Source organism: Elaeis guineensis, chromosome 12 (assembly GCF_000442705.2).
Source record: "Elaeis guineensis isolate ETL-2024a chromosome 12, EG11, whole genome shotgun sequence".
NCBI lineage: Eukaryota > Viridiplantae > Streptophyta > Magnoliopsida > Arecales > Arecaceae > Elaeis > Elaeis guineensis.
The window spans coordinates 2,027,017-2,046,723 of record NC_026004.2 but is presented as its reverse complement, the minus strand read 5'-3'; the positions used below and the strand labels follow the sequence as shown (position 1 = coordinate 2,046,723).

The following is a 19,707-nucleotide window of genomic DNA, read 5'->3' as shown; positions in this document are numbered from 1 at the left end:
ATTGCATCTATGATAACATATCTCAATAAATACACTGCATGAATTCAAATAACATATCATTCTGGATCACATTCATCCTTCAACTTTATTTCCATGCATACATTATTAGATACTCACAAGATAAGCAAAAAAGCAATCTAAATGCTAGTCCAGAGGGTGCAAACCATTTTATTCATAACCCTTGATGAAACACTTACTCCAAAATTGCATATCAATGACCATATATTTCACAATATAATAGATATGCCATACAACACCATAACATGGAGGCGCAGAGATTCATATACAATAAAATATATGTATATACATACACCATTTATTTCCCATTAAAATCAGTTTAATACATAATATTTACACTATATCTTTGTTTGAAGTGGTCAATTAAAAATAAATAATAATAATAACAAAAGATAATTCCAAAATTCAAGGATCAATTAAGCAATCCGATTTGCTTCTCACTCTTCCAGAAAAGAACGAGTCATGGGGTCGCTGGCGCGCCACAGCTGGGCGTTCGTCTTCCTGTTCCCGATCGGGATCCGACGGCTGTGGTCGTCCCTCAGCCATCACGCGCGAACACCGCCACCGTCGTTCCGGTCACGGCCGTGGTACCTCTCGCCGGACCACAACCTCCTCAACGCTGACCTCTACGCTCTCCTCCTCGCCCTCCCCGTCGCCGCCATCGCCGACCTCCTCCTCGCCGCCCCCCTCCGCGCCGCCGCCGCTGCCATCTTCTGGCTCCTCCTCCTCCTCGTCCCCCTCGCCCCCCGCCTCCCCCTGCCCGACGAGCTCGCCTTCCTCCTCGCGGCCCTCGCGTTCCTCACCGACCTCGCCCTCTCCCCCCTCTCACCATCCGCTCCCGCCCTCGACGCCCGCGCCCGCGACCTCTCCTCCCTGCCCACCCTCGCCTGCGCCGCCGCCTGCCTCGCCCTCGTCGCCCGCCCGGCCGCGATCGCAGCCGACATCGCGCTTTCTCTCGGACTCGCGTTCAAGGGATCCTGGGCGCTGCAGGCCGGGCTGGCGCTTTTCGTCCTGCCGCCCCGCGGGTGCCGCCGCGCCGGCGGCGGCCTGGAGTGCGAGCTGGAGGAGGACCGGTTGAGGGGGGTGGCGCTCTTGGACTTGCTCTTCGCCGGCAATGCTGTGGGGATCGCCGCCGCCTGCGTGGCGATCTACTGGGCGGTGACGAGGTCCATCAATCGGTCGGCGGAAGCCGAGGCGATAATGGCAAGGCTCATGATGAACCCGCCTGATCTTGAGTTGGACTGATGACTATTCCCATTCCCCGCTGTGATGATGATGATAATGATGGAAGAGGCCTTCCTCCCTTCTTTCTTTCCTTCCTTCTTCTTCCTTCCTTTTTATTTTTAATTATTTTTTATTTACTTAATAAAAGAATTCTTTATTATTCTTGATGAAGAGCTCTTATTATAGGAAATTTATTTATATGTATAGATACCGATGATGAAACTGTACATTACTGTAAAACTAGTTTAGTTGGTGGATAATAACGCCATCTATTCTATCAGGAAAGAATGAGTTTTTTTTTTATTATTATTAGGGGAAAAACCAGAAGGCCAAGGACCCCAAGAATATGTACAAGGAACATAAATAGCTTATACCTATGACAACATATTGTAACAACAAAAAGAAACCAAGATGGAAAGAAGTTTGCTGATAAAATTCATATTTAAATATGTTCCACCAATCTAATCTGTAGGATTATTTGTCTCTCTAAATATATAGCGGACCCTGAAAAGATATAGACATGATATAACTTGAGAGTAAAGGAAGAGCTTGTCTGGTGATTGAAGTCTTTGAGATCCAATTAGTAATTGTGATAGAGTCGTCTTCAAGAATGCTTATGTGATAATCAGGTTCATAACTTGCTCCCATCAAACCTTTCCATGTAGTATGCCACTATGATAGAAGTATTGAAGTACCGTTCTTCACCAAAAATCCAGCACCAGCTTCCTTTGTTGAAAGGATCCGTTGAAATTAACCTTCATTGTACCAGGAGGAGTGGGTACCCAATAAATGTCCAAATATTTAGGTGAGCTACTACTACCTACTAAAGTTGCAGGTGTCTGGGTATCTTGAGTCCATTGTAGTCATCACTTTTAATGCCTGATGAAGTTTTAATGCCCAATTGATTGCCAATAAATCTAGCTACCTAAGATCAGAAATTGAGTTTTGAAAATACCTAGCATTTCTCGAGTTCCATAACATCCATCCACTGTAAAATATTATAGATTTAAATTAAGACAAGCATCTGTCATATATCCCAATGGAAAGTCTATTGAATCAAAATTGATATCGATTGAAAGGTCCTTATATTTCCAGGTTGATGTAGCTGCTGGAGAGAGTGGTAAGAACATGACCTATATTCTCTTCTAGAACATAAATGTTGCAATATACATGCCGGTGATGGTGAATGCGGCTTCTAATAACAATTTGCAAGGCAATCGATGCTGTATAATTTTCCACCTTTATACCAGGTGCAACTGTAAATTTCCAAATACGTGTAAAAATTTTAGCGGAATGTGGATTCATGCCTTGCATGAGCTTGATTCCGTGGAACATGATACCATACCAAATGATCTTGACAAATAATAACTTAGAATCTGATTTTGGGATAGAACAATTAGAGGGGAAATTGACTTGCTTGCTAGGCAGCTCTCAAGATTTTAGGATGTCGTCATTCTTACAACCAAGATCAGCATATCTCAGTACCTTTTTTTTCCCATATCTCTGGCTCTTCATTCTCCAAGATGAGTTCTTGTCGACCGAATTCTGGGTATTGGATGATTAACACGTCATGGAAGAAGAGAAGTAGGAATATGGAAGAAATATTCTGAATTTTTTAATGCAGGACGTGCCGTAATCGACTAGACTCGTTCCAAAATAAGGATTGGAAACCAGAGGCTATACATAAAAAAACCCAGTCCACGTTTCTGTTATGGTTTAATAATCACAGACCAAGATTTTCGAAGTTCGATTGCGCGTTGCAAATGTTTCGAAAATTTAACAAGCCCATTTCTGCTTAGCTTCTCCGTTCATATCAGTATAAGACATAGGGTAATGCCAGATTTCAGTGTTTGTTATTATTAGGTTAGCGATGGGTTTGGGGAATCTACAAACCAAATTGCACATCGTCAGATCTCCCAGTTAAAAGGCTCTTGAACAATGGCAATCAGTCAAAGCTATCCTAGATGAACTTTCTGTTTGGTTTTGCAAAGGCACAGAATTTATTATCAGGAATACACCGCAACAATTCTCACAATGATATCCTGATTGCAATTTTGGAAGTCCCTGCCTGCGCCTTAAAGGTCCCAGCCTGACAATTTAGCAACACGGAAAGAATATAACAGCACAAGATAAGCATAAAGGAAACAAGATAGAGAGACCCTTGTCCAATTGTGCAGCGGCTTTTCTGGGCTTGGATTGGGTCGGCTTTCATTGGGGTTGAGATATTGCACAGGTGGAGATCCATTCACCCCCATTTCTTGTAAGGTGTAGTCTCTTTAAAAACCAGTTTTTCTACTGTTAAAAAACATACTGGAGCTTGAACAAGAGTGTATTTGCATTGTACAGCCTCTTTCATTCGGTTTTAGTTTTGTTTGATTTTGAGAAATATATGATCAGCGCTTCTTGATTTCGAAGTAGTAGTCCAGTTCCAGGTGGCATCTCTTGTCATCATCTTCAAACTGCAACAAGCCGAAAAAACCAAAATCAATCCGACGTAGAATATATTTTGTTTTCAATTACCAGATAGAAGATTTCAGATAACTGTCAAAAAAACAAGGACCGAAGAATGGAAGCCAGAAAGAAAGTTAAAAATTACAGTGCTTTGATACGGATAGCCATTTGACCATACGTACCTTAAGTTTTGCTAAGTAGATTCCACGAGCAAGTGAACCGGATGGAGTCGTCTCTTCTTCCAGCAAATGTTCATAGGGACCACGCTGAGGAGCAAAAGTACCAAGCATTCCCTTCCTTTGATCAACTGAAATTTGAGAGGGTAGAAGTATAAACAATTAATTTTTGAGAAAAAATAATGCAGCAAAGCCCGATTAAAATTTATTAAAGATGAGAAAAGAGACTCCAGTTAGCCTGGACTAACCATGCGCAGAGCCAAAAAGGAATAAGTATACACAATTATGCTGAAGCACATGCAACCATTCTCTGGCTAAGATAAATTAATGTCAAAGATATATGGAAGTCATAAATATCAGGTACAAACACAATATCACCAACAGAGAGACCATGGACCAAATATTTGTCAGAAGGGTGAACTGACAAAGGATTTGCCGGTGGTCTTTCGGGTTTGCTTGTTAGTTTGCTATAATTCTCAAGATTTTCAGTTTCAATTGTAATGCCCAACCAGTTCTGACAGCAAGGAGATATATCCATATTCTTAACCAGACTACATAAGTTACAAGATCATATTGCCATGCGTAAGGGTGCATAAATGGAAACGAACATTATACAATTATTGCTGCAGGAAATCAGCAATTAAAACTACCCAAAAAATGTAGGAGGATTATCCTGCAGTCCTTATTCTTTCCTTCTTTAGCGAAAGACACAAAAATATCAAACACCTACTTGAATTGAATTTTCTTTTATGGATAATTTGTTAGATCTCCCTAAAAGAAAAATGAAAAGGCAAACTAAAATGTCAAACAGAAGTCATGAATAATTAATTCTTTAAGACTTAGGCATAGAACAGAATGAACTAATTTGTAGCATGTTTGGTTATCAGTCAAGATTAAACTTTGCAATTACCATTTTCGTCAGGTTTAATTAAAAGTTTGACAACACCTGGGACATGCAAAGAGAAAATCAGTTAAGTTTATATTTCTTTTGACAAGTCAAAAATCAGTCTAGAAACAGTATGTTGCTATATGAAATCAGGGTGCTCAATAATTGAAGCAAGTTGTTTTTCCACACGTATTAGTTGAAGAGTGAAGGTTTCGGTATCTCCAAATTCATTCTTGCCATGAACTACTGACGTCCTACCTATAACTCATGGGAGGAAGCAGCCGTGATACTATAGAAAGAGTGAAAAACTCTTTCCATTGACTTCTCATTTATGAAAACATGATAACAAGGGCATGCTGGAAATCTTCCTTTGTGACCTAAATTTTGGGTCATAGTGGTGCGGACACCAGAGCCATCAAAAATCGACAACATGATTTAAGTTCGATTTGGATCGAAGAAGTATCATTAAATTGATTCTACTTCAGTTATTTATTTTCAGTCAATAAATTTTAATGCATTTGGCTTTGGGTCCATAGGGCCATACTTGGATTTGTCCACGTCACCTTTGGAGCCACCACTCTCCACATGCCAAGAGAAGAAATATGCATGCCAGCATGTGCCGTGCTCATGCCAAGTTGTGTCAAGCATCAAGCACCCACATGGAGTTTCATTTCTTCCTTAGAATTCCTTAAGAGTTCTTGGCTACTTACTTATTTTGTTGAAGGTTGATTTCTTTCCTATGGTAGATTATAATGCTTTACTTTTTTGTGGAGGATTGATTTCTTCCTTGTAAAGATAAGAGATTCCTAAACAAACAGGACCCTTAGAGTCCTATATAAATCCTTGTATCTTTCATGAAAAAAGACAATGAATGATTTTACAAACTCCACAAATACTTGTGTCAATCGCTCCGAGAAGGAGAGGGTGTGAGACCCAAAATCGCCCCACAAGGGGAGGGTGTGAGGCCCACTTTCTATCCTATTCCTTCTACTTAAGATTCAGTGTTCCTACGACTTTGATCGACTCCACCATCTACCCACGCAAGCCTATTCCGTCAAGAGAAGATCTGTCTCCTCCAGAATTTTCATCTGTCGTGCTGAGAGAAGGAGTGATTTCTTATTCTACAGATCATATGCTGTCAAGGACCTTCGTTCCTTAACAGTTGATCTTTGATTTTTTTTAATCCGATGTTGGTAAAGACCTAGTTCTTTATCGATGGATCTGTTTGGTTAAAAGATTAAGAGCCCTAATCAGAGTAGTTTCTTAACTACCACGATCAGAATTCTTATCATCTTCTTGGATTTTCTCATGGGTTTAATGTTTTATTTTCTCTCGTTCCATTCTTATTTCTTTTTTGCATTTACTCGTGAGCATGTTTAATTTCTGCTATCTGTTTATAAAATTTTCTATTGCTAATTGTTTACTGATCTCTCGAATGGCATTCGTCTGTATCATTTAGATTGATCTCGCTTTAGTCTCGTATCAATCAATCACGCCTCCTGAGCAGAGTATAGGCAACTATACTGTCTGTCCTGGGAATAATGAGCCCCTGGCCGGACGTGATTTGTTGTTGATGAATAGAAGAGAGCTTGATTATTAGGATTGATTTTCTTTTTTAGGATTGTCCCGCATCACATAGTTCCACGGTCCAAGTATATAGCTAATATAGTGTTCAAAAAAAATACCTCGAGATTCGGTTCACAATAAGCCTAGAATGAAGTCTAAGACGACGAACGGAATCCAACGAGCCCAAGAACAGTCCAAACAGAGTTTAGACAGAGGAGATACGCGCGAAGAAGCAGACCAGGAGCAGGCACGCATGTGGGAGGCCACTCCACGCCGTCCACGCCTCACCGTGGACCAGCGGGCGTTTCCTGCCCCGTTTCATGCAGTCCACATGGATCGGCAGGTGGTTTTCATCCGTTTCTCATGGCTCACAGCGTTACGATGGACCGAGGATGATTTACAGGCGAATTATGAGGTCTACAGCTTATTTTTGTGCGATTGTGCAGCCAGAGTAGCTTGCGGTCTTGGTCTGGCAGTTGGAGAGGCTGTTTGAAGCGATCAAAGAGGTGTTAAACTCGCTTTCGGATACAGAGTCCTAACAGAATTCCAATGAGGGCCTTTTGATGCGTTGTGGATGAGGGTTTTTGGGCTATAAATAAGTGCTGACCTTGAGGTTATTTTGTGGCAGTCAGCAGTGACAGATCCGTGAAACAAAGAGGTCTTCCTTGGTACTAGTGAGAGCTTTGTAAGAGTAGCTTCTAGTTGAGAGAGAGATTATGTATAAGGATTAAGAGTATGAGAATCTCCTCTTGTATTTATACTTTTCTCATAGTGAAGCTTTGTATGCCCCGTGAAGGTAAGCTTTGGGCTGATCCACAAACTTGATTGTTTTCTCTTGTCTTGTATTTTTTTTCTTTCTTTCTCTTGCGGTATCTACACGTGATCGAGTGTAACGCAAGTGGTATTGAAAAGATCCTATGATGGTGTCCTGACTAGATCCCCCAACAATTGGTATCATAGCTCAGACGGTACCAGCGCACAAGGTAGTCCAGATCGTGACAGTGTTAATCGAGATTGAAAAAGATGAAGAAAATAAGTTCAATTAAGATGGAGATCAACCGGTTTGATGGAAAGAATAATTTCTCCCTCTAGCAGTCGAGGGTGAAAGACGTGCTCATCCAGCAGGGGTTGATCGACGCTCTCTTATGCGAGGAGATGCCAACTACCATAGAGGTGACGATTTGAAAGCGGCTCCAGATGCAGACGATGAGCACGATCCACTTATACTTGACGGATGATGTGGTAATCCATGTACTTGACGAGACTTCCCCAACAATGCTGTGGTTGAAGCTCGAAGAGTTATACATGGCGAAGTTTCTCACCAACACTTTCTTCCTCTGGAGGCAGTTCTAGCAGCTACGGATGATTGAGGGACAAAGCGAGCAGGAGCATTTAAGCAACTTCCAGAAGATCTTCACAACCTCCTCAGCGTTGATGAGAAAGTTGAGGAGAAGACCAAGACATTGGTCTTGCTATCATTGCTTCCTCTTTTTTTTTAGTTCTTGATGACTGCTCTAGTAGGAAAGAACACCATCAAGATGGAAGAGGTGATTTTTGCATTTCTTCAGAATAAAGTTCTCAGACAGAAAAACCGAGCTTCGAGTTCAAGCGGTGACTCAGCTCTGATGATGACTGAAAGACGTGGTGGAAGACGAAACGACAGGGGATCGCGACATGGACGGTCCAAGTCCAAGAAGAAAGACTACAGCAAGATCAGATGCTATCGGTGCGATGAGTTGGGACATCGAATCAGAGATTGCTCTTAACTCAAGGATCGGACGATGACTACTATGGCGGTGGCTAGTAGTGACACTGAGATCGTTGATGCGCTTATGGTCTCAAATGAGGTATCTACTCCTTCCCTACAGTGGATCTTAGATTCTATTCGTTCTCATCATATTTGTTGTAGAGATGAGCTGTTTAAGTCTCTGGAGAATAGTGAGAGCGCTGTTTACTTATCGGATGGATCAAGCTTATGATCAAGGACATCAGGACGATCACCGTGGAGACATATGATGGAGCAGTGAGGAAGTTAGGTGAGGTCTGATACATACCCAGCTTCAAAAAAAATCTAATTTTCCTCAGCAGACTGGATTCAAGCAGCTATAAGTGGAGAGCTAATGGAGAAATCCTGAATGTCACGCATGGCAATAGGGTCGTGATGAAGGAAAAGCAGTATGGAGGACACTACCTCTTGGTAAGGAGCCCAGTGCGAGGTGGAGCTCCAGAAGCAGATGGATCGGACACGAAATAGGAGACTCAGGAGGATGACAGGCGACTTTACAAGATGAAGTTCCTATTGCCATAGGAAGCTATCTCGAGCAGGTCTCAAGTCAAAGTGGACACAACCCATGATGGGGATGGAATCAAACGGTCTGGCTAGACTCCCATATTTGCCCTCCATGAGTAGTAGACGTTTGCCCCAGGCATGGAATGCTGCACCGTGCCGAATCAGCCGTTTGCCCCAGGTATGGACTACTGTACCATATCAAATCGATCAGTACATCCCGTACCAAGCCGGACCAATGGAGAACCGGCACAGTTCGATCGGTTCAAACAGTATACCGACAGAGGAAGAAGAAAAAGTGAGAAAAAGTGAGAAAGAGAGGAGAGGGAGGGAGGCGAGAGCCGCTGGAGGCCGACGGTGGCCCGCTGCGGCTATCGGAGGGCTGCAACAGCATCTGCGGCTCGTCGGTTCGCCCGATAGAACTTTGAAACAAGCGAGAAAGAGAGAAGTGAAATCATCAGAGATGGGAGCGAGCGGCGTTGCAGTTGCAGATGCGGGCTTCGCTGAGGCCGTGGAAGGGGGTGGCGGAAGCGGTGCGGTCTGCATCGCGGTCACGAAACAGGAACTATCGCTAATGTTCATGTGACCTCCTTTTTTAAAAATGAAAATCAACTTGCCGATTTCACTGTTTAAAAGATTTTTTTAAAAAAATTAAAATCAATGAAGCCGACAAACCATTTGCCTGCTTCACTTAAATTTTGATTTTTTAAAAAAATCATGAAACTATTTCACACCCGCCGCACCGCACGCGTGGACTGCACCGTCTGACGGCCATGGCGGCCTGCCAGAGGCTGTCCGACGGCCTCGCCCCCTCCTTCCCCTTCCTCTTTTTTTTCTTCCTCTCTCTCTCTATTTCTCTCTCTTTTTCTTCTCTTGATTCGGATCCGATGCCTTGGTCGATTCGTGGGCAATTCGATATGGTACGGAACCATACCGAACTGTACCGTTGGCCAGCCGAAACGACCTTCGGTACCGAGACGGCGAACCTTGGCCCCAAGGCATGGAGGCAAGAGATGAGCTCTCAGAGTTATTGTGGAGGCCAAATATCGAGTCGCGATAAAAATTATTGATAAAAACGTCTCGAGATTCGATCTACAATAAGGCTAGAACGAGGTCCAGGATGACGAACGAAATCCAACAAGTCCAAGAACAGTCCAAACGAAATCTAGATGGAGGAGATATGTAGGGATGGCAAAATTGATCCGACCTGATGGGTATACACCCTACCCGAATCCGATCAAATCCGAAAAATAGGATTTGATCGGATTTGGGTTCGAGTTTGGGTAAAACACGAAAACTATAGTACGGATATGGGTAGGGTATGGGTAGTGCTATTTTCTATCCAAACCCGAACCCGACCCGAACCTATGGGTATGGATAATACCCGAACCCATATCCGAATATATATATATATATATATATATATAGATATACACACACATATATATACATATATATATATATATATATACATATCCGAATATACATATACATATACATATACATATATATATACATATATATATACACACACACACACATATATATGATCTCTCTCTCTTTCTCTCTCTCTCTATATATATATAATTATATATATGTATGTATATGTATGCATGCATATATGTATGCATGTATGTATGTGTGTGTGTGTTAGAAGTGTGTATGTGCGTATGTATGTATGTATATATAATTGGTAATTCTATTTTTGATAGATAATATGTATAAAATTATTTTACTTTTTTTTTGGATACAGAATGGATGGGTATGGGTTGGGTATGGGGCGAGTATGGGTTGAGTATGGGGAAATGGGTTACCCACGGATATCCCCGAACCCGTTGAGTATGGAGATGGGTATCTCTTTTCTTACCCGATTGGGTATCTGGTAGGGTTTGGGTATAGAGTATTAAGTTCGGGTTTGGGGATGGGTAGTATACTACCCGACCCAATCCCTACCCATTGCCATCCCTAGAGATATGTATGAAGTAGATCGGAGCAATTAGAGGGGCCCACAGTCGGTGCGGGCCGGCAGCAGGCCTACGGTCCAATTGGACAGAGCCCAGGCCTAGCACGTGCGGGTGAGCACATGGACCAACCACGCAGGCGCTTCAGGCGCGGCCCAGCACGAGCGAGCTCGCGGGCACGCACACGGGAGGCCACTCCACGCGGTCCATGCCTCACCATAGATCGACGGGCGTTTCTCGCCTTGTTTCACACAGTCCACATGGACCGACGGGTGGTTTCTCGTTCGTTTCTCATGGCTCACAGTGTTAGGGTGGACTGAGGATGGTTTACAGATGAATTACGAGGTCTACGGCTTGTTTTTGCACAATCATGTGGCCAGAGTGGCTTGCGGCCTTGATCTGGCGGCTGGAAAGGCTGTTTGATGCGATCAAAGAGGTGTTGGCCTCCCTTTCGAATACAAAGTCCTAACATGACTCCAATGAGGGCCTTTTGATGCATTGTGGATGAGGGTTTTTTGGCTATAAATAAGTGCTGACCTTGAGGTTGTTTTGTGGCAGTCAGCAGTGAGAGATCCATGAGGCAGAGAGATCTTCCTTGATTCTAGTGAGAGCTTTGTAAGGGTTACTTCTAGTTGAAATAGAGATTATATATAAAGGTTGAGAGTGTGAGGATCTCCTCTTGTACTTGTTCTTTTCTCATAGTAAGGCTTTGCATGCCCCATGGAGGTAAGCCTTGGGCTGATTCACATACTTGATTGTTTTTTCTTGTTTTGTATTTTTCTTTTCTTTCTTTCTCTTATAGTATCTATATGTGATCGAGTGTAACGCGAGTAATATCGAAAAGATCCTGTGGTGGTGGTGTCCTGGCCCGACCCCCCAACATATAGGAAAACAGATCAAAACTAAAATGGTGAGTAAATGTTAAGCTAATACAATGTATGGCCCTATAATTGGATGGTCAAACCTGAGCTGAGAAATAAAAGTGGGGAAGGAGAACAGAGAAAATAAAAGCAATGTTAAAGAGGAGGGCTCGACAAATTTACCTCAGTGAGAAGAAACAATGTAGAGCCAGCAACATATGACTAATACTTGACTGATTCATCACAATTCATAATTCTCATTAAAAACAAGCACAAGAAAGTCAAGCTCTAAGTTAGCAGATCACATCAAATACTGGACATTCTTTATTTCTGATGTTCATTGCATTTTTTTAGTTCTCCAGAAGGTAGATTTCATCAACCAAATGGATATGAATGTCCAGCTTGTTATAACTATGGAGCAGGAAATTTCAGGGTTCTGTCATCAGTTTTGTTTTTCTCATCTAAAAGTTAATGCAACAAAACATACCTTGGAGGCCTTTCTTCCAGACTGTGTTCGAGTAAGTTAAGCCAGACACTATGTTATGCTTAACACTGAAAGTCAGCTTGAGACGATATTGTGATCCCTCCTTGAGAATAAATAGAACACAGCTTTGATTATCTGCCACCGGTAAGGGTGTAATAGTTTCAGCACAGCCCTCAGATACAATTCCTATGGAGTGGAATGTAACTTCAGGTTCCATTTGGCCTGCAAAAACGTGACAGATTTTGAAAGCAGGACTATAGAAAAATTTAAATTAGCAAGTAAAGAAAACGGTAAGACTGACCATTTAATTCTCCCTCAAGACAACCAAGCAGCTTCTCTTTCCACCTCCTCAAACTTTCGTCATCCTGCAGGACTTATAGGATTTTAGATGACATTTATATTTGTCCTGTAAATGCAAAAGTCCACTTCATAAAGGAAGAAATTTAATGTAAGAGATGCATTAACTATTAGTAAGTAATTTTACTCCCTTGCAAGGTCCAGTCCCGCCCTGCACCAACCATAAACTAGCAAGGTAATGGTACAGTCCTGAAGTGTGATTCCGTACACGAGTCAAATTGATCCGTAGTGTTCCAAATAGAGTAGAACTACCCAGTACTGACCTGTACACCTGGTTTCAGGTTGTATCATGACTGGGAGTCCAAATAGAGGAAGAGGAGGTTGCTTCATGAATCCCATTTTTAATGCATATATGTTAGTGAGAACATTAAACTGTCTAGATAATAGTGCTAACATCAAACTATCTAGATAATAGTGTTAATATCAAAATGCAAGTATTGATTATAAAGTCTATTTTAGGAAGATTTAACTCCACATGGCTGTAAACACAAATTGTATGTCAAGGGTCTCATCAAAACAGCCACCATGTGCTGAGATAGATGAGAGAGAAAAGAAAGAGAGGAAAAGAAAGTGGGACAGAGAGAACGAGAAGAAGGGGAGATATTGGAGAATGAAAGCAGGAGACAACCCTCACATGGCCTTCTCTAAAAACATCTTTCATTTGCAATCTTAAAATGCATTTTTGTTGGTGCAGTTTTCCTAGGTGATGATGGATATGTTACAAAAGAAGCTTGTTAGAAGCTTGAAAAGGGTTTGCTGAGTTGTACACTACCAAGCTAGCTTATTTTATTTATTAATTTATTGTCTTCAATATGTAATCCTGCATATGAATTCTTTTGTAATTTGAACATTAAAAATTATTGGTTCCCATTGAATATTTGGATAGATCTATTAGATACCTTTTAGGGAATTGTTTATCCTTTCTTTCAACAATCTTTATGTAGAATGATTATTTGAACATGTAGATCACCCTTGAGTTGCAACCTGATGGATCCATGGACAGAATCAACATTCTAGACTGTTAAACACAAACAATTACCACTATCAGAGTTTTGGGCAATCAGGGGATCTAACACTAAAAATCTTTTTTTTTTTTGTCCTCCATTAAATGTAAGCATGCTATTGTACCATGTATATTTAAGATTTTCCAGATTTTTTCTCTTGTACAGTAATTCTTTGAGTAGATATACATCACTTCATTTGCAACCCAAGGGGTCCATGGACAGGAATAGGGTTCTAAGACCCTGGAACGCAAATAAATACTGTTATTTTGAATTTTAGGCAACTATGGGATTAAGATGCTAGGCAAAGTGCCAAACACTGCCAGATGGTCCACAGATGGAGAGGCTTGACGGACAACACAACCTTGACCTTTGGCATTGCACAGACTATGCAAGGTAATTAAAAAAGTATCCAAGAAAAATAACAAAAATTGATGATAATGAGCGGGAAGGTCTGAATTTTTACAGGCAGTGTTGATATAGTAGGCTGTTTTTGTGGGTTACATGATATATGCCATCAATGATGAAGAATTGATACGAGAGTTATATGAAACTAATAAAAATCTTAAATGGCTAAAAAGTAAGAAAGAACGTTACAGCAATATCATTGTAGCAAACTGAATTTTAGCAACCACCTTTTAAAACCTATTCACCGGCCAAATATACCTTATTTTCCAATATGGAACACAATCAGACCATATTCAATTTTTACAAGCCCACATGCTGTTCATGACTCTATAAAAGAAGATAAATATAAAAACTAAGGAGGTGGTTGCCTGATTTTTTTTTTTTTTTTGCTTCACCTAATGTTTGCAATCATGATATCTCTTTCTTCCCTTTATGGTTATTATGATGCAATTGCTATTGAATAGAGGCTTTTGTAAACTAAAGGTGGATGCAACGGGTATAAATCTCAGCATATAAGCACCTTTATCGTTGTTAGAGCAACAAAAGGCTGAATTGCATGATCAGATAGCTATCAAGTCATTTTAGTGCCCCATCCTGCTACCGTGACCAACCATGAGACAAGAGATCACCGCAACTTCATTGGCATTTATTTGATTGCTTCCTAGTTTGTTCATGGATTCCATCTTTATAAATAGTGCTTTAGTTAGTTTTATATTAAATAAAAAGGTGGCTCTTTGGAACTATTTATGGTACATTACCATGAAGAGTGATTACCAACAAAAGTTCTTTTATTTCCCTCGTCAACTTGGTTCATTAGAGCCCTAATACTGTAGGAGTCTAAAACTTCAAAATAGGAACGGTGGTTGGCTTTATAATATGGACTGCATTAGGTGTCCAACAGAATGTACATGGAATTTTGATTGAGATTTAAGGGAGGCCTGGTACAGCTGCTTTTTCCTCTCCTCTTGCCTTATTTCTTCCATTTTCTGCTATTCTCTCTTTTCTTATATATTTCTGCTTCTATTCTTCTTCTTTGCTGGATTATTGCACTGTAGATTGATCCTTGCATGTTATTAAAATCTGATATATTAGAATTTCATCATTCTCAATTTCATTGTCAAGTTATTTGACTATTGAATTATCTATCGCATAGCTGATCAGTTTTCTGCTGAGCCCGATCTTGATCTGATACAAGAAAACTTAGTTTTCACTTCTTCTGACCTCCTTGACGCCTAGTTTGATATTCTTTTTAACCCTAGAAACTCTTGCTTATGTTTTGAGACGTCCCAAAACCTTAGGGGCTAATACACAAACTCCATTTCCCCACTGCAACTGGAATCTATTTCAGATCTGCCCTATTCCTCAGTCTTGGACAGCAAGCATCCAGAACTTTTGAAGAATAAGAAATCTTGTTCTTTTTTGCTTGCCACTGCTTGTACACTGCCCTGACCCAAGCGACCGACATCACACTGCCCCCAAGTCCCCAACCTTACTAAATTGAGATGCGATGCTTCGGGTCATTATGTAAATCATACAATTATTACTGAATCCTCCCTATTTGGGAAAAAGAAAAACATCCAGCCACAAATCTAATTCTCGCAGAAACTCTTGCCTATGCCGAGTCATTCCTACACTTAAATATCAGCCTAAATTCTATCACCATCATCGTGAATTTTGCAAGTTGATGACTATGACTTATCATACAGTGCCTCATGGTTGATTGCTGGATTGCCAAATCAGTTAGTCTCTTCCTCTATTGATCACTAGAGAAACAAGCAAACTAACCCAGTGTATTTATCAAATTAGGGGAAAATTGATGAAAATCTGATAGTCGACCTTTCCACTTCTTCACGATTCGTGTACTTTGATGGTTGCTTTTCTTTTCATAAATTCCTCTAGCAATAACTAAGGGATCTTTAAGAACCTTCGTTGTTACTTCCACATCTTCAGGATGCTCCTCCTGCAATTTTCGACAGTTTGGAATTGTAGGACACAGTTCTCTAGATATTCCAGATGAATATTGATGGAACAGTTTTGCCCTCTAGATTACTCATACTTCAATCCATTCCTGAAGATCTTGGATCAGATTTAGTTGTTAGTGTATGAAGATATTCCAGATGTGTATCTTGGTAGCATAATTGCTGGCAAAGGTTGATGATTCTCTACTCTCATAGTTTGTCATGTCAATGCAATTTTGTCTCAGATTTGGAAAGAGATAAATCTGGTTCTTGATTTAACATTTGGATGAATCAGGGCAATGCAATGGGAAAGATGCTCTAGTTATTGGCCAAAGGTGAACCTTAAACCTAATCTAGAATAGGATTATTTGAGTACCTGGGATACACGTGGTAAACAAGAATATTGTTATGCCATTAATTTTCAGCCAGATCAAAACATGAAATTATCACAGCCCTTGACTACTTTAAAGTCTACTGAGCAACTAAACCTACCTTATTTGGAGCAGGATGCCTAACTATATCATCTTCTATAAGAACAAAAATCTATTCGCAGTTTATTAATATATGTATTTAAACACAAAGCTTTCCTACCAAAAGTGGCATTTAGCCAAGTTATCCAGAAAAAATGCAGCCAGCAGTTAGTGGACTTAAATAAACGTCATAGAGGATTACTGTAAGAAAGATCCAGTCACCCCCTAATTGTCTGCCATAAGATCTCATTTTTTTTTAAATGGATAGTTGTTGCCCTGCCCTTTTTTTCTCTTACTATGACATTTTCGGGCCATGGCTTCCAACGTAAAGGCGAAGCCAACATTTAATATTTATGATCATATACAGCTTCCAGATTTGATAATCATTATCATGCCATTAATTCAACTTATCATCATGTGTGGACAAATAAATGAGCAGATCTGTTGGAGCTCTGTGTATTCTAACCAAGAATTCAAATCTCAAGGACCAGACACATATTGATGAATAGCGGGTACCATATCATCCTTGATATGGGATGGTGATCCTCAATATGCCTCAATTATGTGTCCATACAAATGAGCAGAAAGAAAAAAGTGTACAAGCAGGACAGAGCCAACATGGCTCCATATGGGCAATACGGGCCTTGTTCACCCAATACTGTTGCATATCAGCCCCTATGATATCAGCACAAGGCCGGTGCGACCATACAGTTACATTACATACACAACATTTCAACTTCACTCTAACTAGGGTAAATATGTCCTAAAAAACAAATATCAACCAATGCATCAGATATCCAGTGATGTTACTTAACAGCAGGTGGAGTTATTAGAGTGATATGGAGCATCAAATATGGTTAAACATATCAGCTGATTGAAAGCAACTTCATAGGTATGGTCACATTCAATATCAACAAGCAGTTAATGAAGAATCTTCCAAGGTCATCTCGGCAATGTTAGAAAAGATAATTATACTGATTTGTTCATTATGTGTTTAAGAAAAGAATAGATAAATTTCAACAATGCACAAAATGGCATCATCTGAAGATTTCTGCTATCAAGAACCCTAGAAGGAGAGGTGGTATGACAGGGAATGATGGTCAAAAGCTACTACTTATTTATCAAGGAGGCTGTATACAAGCTAGGGGTTCTACCTTCTATCCTTCAATGCTGTCACTTTTTCGAGCTGCTTCCTTCTTGAAGTTTGATGACGTTTGCGGAGAAAACAGAAATTAACTGATAAGAAAAATTTAGTATGTTTTCTAAATTGAATCAGTTTTTTTGTAGGCAATAACATAGCATAAAGCACTATAACTAAGAATCAGCCCAAAATGTTACTGCACCAAAGTAGAGATAAATTCCTGTAAGCAGATCTATATATTATTTAAAAATTCATTTAGAATCATTATGCCGGGCAGGAAGGTTGAGGGAAGAGCATCTCAAATATTATGATCATAACGCAACATATTAGTTCTTTATGGATTTAAAAAGATTGAGTAAAGGAAGAACGATAAAGAAGTGGATCTTGGCAAGCAATATGACTGATCATTAAGACCCTTCCATGGCAACCAGACATAGACTCCTAGGAAGACATGCACCATCTGGTCAGCACAATGCTACAGCAATAGGAGATATCAGAAATTTCCATCACTATTTTTTACTTTATCGATAATTATGCCCTTTTGTAGGCTGGCCAACTAGGCATGTGGCCCTTCCTTCCTACTATAGTTTGTTCACAGGCTAATGTGATCTAGTGATTGGAATCAGTCTTGTATTATTGTACCACTGTTTATTTAAATAAATTTAGAAAGACTCTTATCAAGTAAAACTCAGACAAAAAATCTACCTTGGACAACTCAAGGCATTAAAATCTGCAGTGCATTAAAAAAGCAATTACCAAGCATCAAAGCTAGATAATTTATAAAACCAGTACTACTGAATATATACTAAGTCATTGCCAAGAGAAAAGACTAAGATATATTGATAAATAAAGACTAGGTTATTAATGACCACAAGGAACCCGTTCAAGAGAGAAGAGGCCTTTCAACAACTGGCATTTTCTATCTGGAATGTAGAAATAATGCATTGCAACAGATCAAAGAGCAATGCAGCAAATTGCAATCGAGCCCACAACTCAAATCAATTTATACTCGTATAACACATTTTATGATAACCATAATAAGAACGACAGATGTGGAGAAGCCGCAAATTTTAAGACAAACATGGAAAAAAGGCCTAAAATAAAAATTCTTCGAAATAGACAAAGAGATTGAAACCCACATGATCGAGATCAGATAACAGACATCTCCCAGAACGAAAGCAACCCAAAATAACCCACCACCTCACAACGCACAACGTCAAAACCAACCAAGAATCCAATAAAACCAAAAGATAAAGAAAACAAAGATCTAAAATACAGCATGTATCCAATTGATTAGGAAAAAGATAGCATCTTTGGCAGAAAGCCACATCCCGAATCTTGAAAAAGAAGGAAGAAGGCCAAGAACAAGAGAAAAAAAGAAGAGACCAAAATCAAGACCTTATCTTTCTCCAGCTGTTCCTTGAGAGGGATCAAAGGCCCGGGAACGAAACCATCGGCGCCGACCTCCTCGTCCTCCTCTCCTTCGACTTCCTCCTCATCGAGTTCGGCGTTCCTCTCATGAACCAAGGCATCATCACCGCTCTCCGTCGGACTCCCAAGGACGTCCCTGAGAGTCCTCGAGGCGGAGGAGCTCCCTGCTTCCGCTCTCCTGTCTCCCTCCATTGTTGCAAAACCCTCTCTCTCCGATCGAAACCACGAGGGTTTAAGAAACCAAAAGCTAGGCTCCCAGTCACAGAGAGAGGGTGAGAAAAAGGAGCGTTTCGGAGGTGTTTATATGTGTCCGAGTATCATCATCAGGTAGGTATGTCTTAACATTCGGACAATAATCCAAGGTGTCGGTGCTTCCATGTGAGTTATGCGCAAAGACAACAATAAGGCTCATTGGCTATGGTTGGCCCGTTGACTTTGGTGTTTAACATATCGGATGAGGTCAAGATTATTTTGACGCTTGCTGGATTTGGTCAATCCCACTCTAGCACAAGAATAGCCTAGGTCTAGGTCTCGCTCCCCCCCCCCCCGGAGAATTGTGGCTGTGCATGCCGATTATTACAACTGTCCGTCCTTATAAAAATTCATCGAAATGAATGCTCGATGAATGAAGCCTACAAAAACTAGCAATTAGGATTGACAGGACGTACAATCATATGGTGTACATTGTAAACGATATAATTTTCAAAAAATTTATGAGGATAACATGCAACATTATATTGAATTTTTATTTTTTATTTTTTAAAAGCATAATTCAGCTTAAAATTACTAGAGTAGCCATATAGAGCTAAAGAAGCGAGATGTCCTTCCGACCCTAGCATATATGTCCATTAGGGCAAAAGAATATGGCAGTCTAGCCACTTGGATCGTTGTGCATGCAATTATCTCTCCTCTGTGCATGCTGTAGACATAGGTGTCAGAGCTATCATTGTTTGAATAGGTTATAAGCTACTAAATATGATGAATGACATATGAAAATTTTCTAACGGTAACCCATCTCTTTACTTCCA

The 19,707-nt window shown here is 40.5% G+C and overlaps 2 protein-coding genes across 2 annotated transcripts; one reads left to right on the top strand and one right to left on the bottom strand.

Moving 5' to 3' along the window:
• Window positions 1-480: 480 nt before the first annotated feature.
• On the top strand, window positions 481-1,263 carry LOC105055744 (uncharacterized). Its single transcript, XM_010937707.4, has one exon. It carries the CDS (start codon window positions 481-483, stop codon window positions 1,261-1,263), a length of 783 nt encoding a protein of 260 aa, XP_010936009.1.
• Window positions 1,264-3,476: 2,213 nt separating this feature from the next.
• LOC105055743 (rho GDP-dissociation inhibitor 1) lies at window positions 3,477-18,990 on the bottom strand. The gene is made up of 5 exons (XM_010937706.4): window positions 18,647-18,990; window positions 12,215-12,278; window positions 11,917-12,135; window positions 3,876-4,000; window positions 3,477-3,701 (listed from the first exon to the last, which is right to left on the bottom strand). Exons 1-5 carry the CDS (start codon window positions 18,869-18,871, stop codon window positions 3,636-3,638), a joined length of 699 nt encoding a protein of 232 aa, XP_010936008.1. The 5' UTR covers window positions 18,872-18,990; the 3' UTR covers window positions 3,477-3,635.
• Between the last annotated feature and the right edge of the window lie 717 nt (window positions 18,991-19,707).

Bases quoted from the DNA above. Each gene is read 5' to 3' on its own strand.
- LOC105055744 (XM_010937707.4), top strand. From the start codon at position 481: ATGGGGTCGCTGGCGCGCCACAGCTGGGCGTTCGTCTTCCTGTTCCCG.
- LOC105055743 (XM_010937706.4), bottom strand. From the start codon at position 18,871: ATGGAGGGAGACAGGAGAGCGGAAGCAGGGAGCTCCTCCGCCTCGAGG. The intron at 12,136-12,214 runs GTCAGTCTTACC...ACGTTTTTGCAG, and splicing joins TCTTGAGGGAGAATTAAATG to GCCAAATGGAACCTGAAGTT. The intron at 3,702-3,875 runs GTACGTATGGTC...GGCTTGTTGCAG, and splicing joins TCTACTTAGCAAAACTTAAG to TTTGAAGATGATGACAAGAG.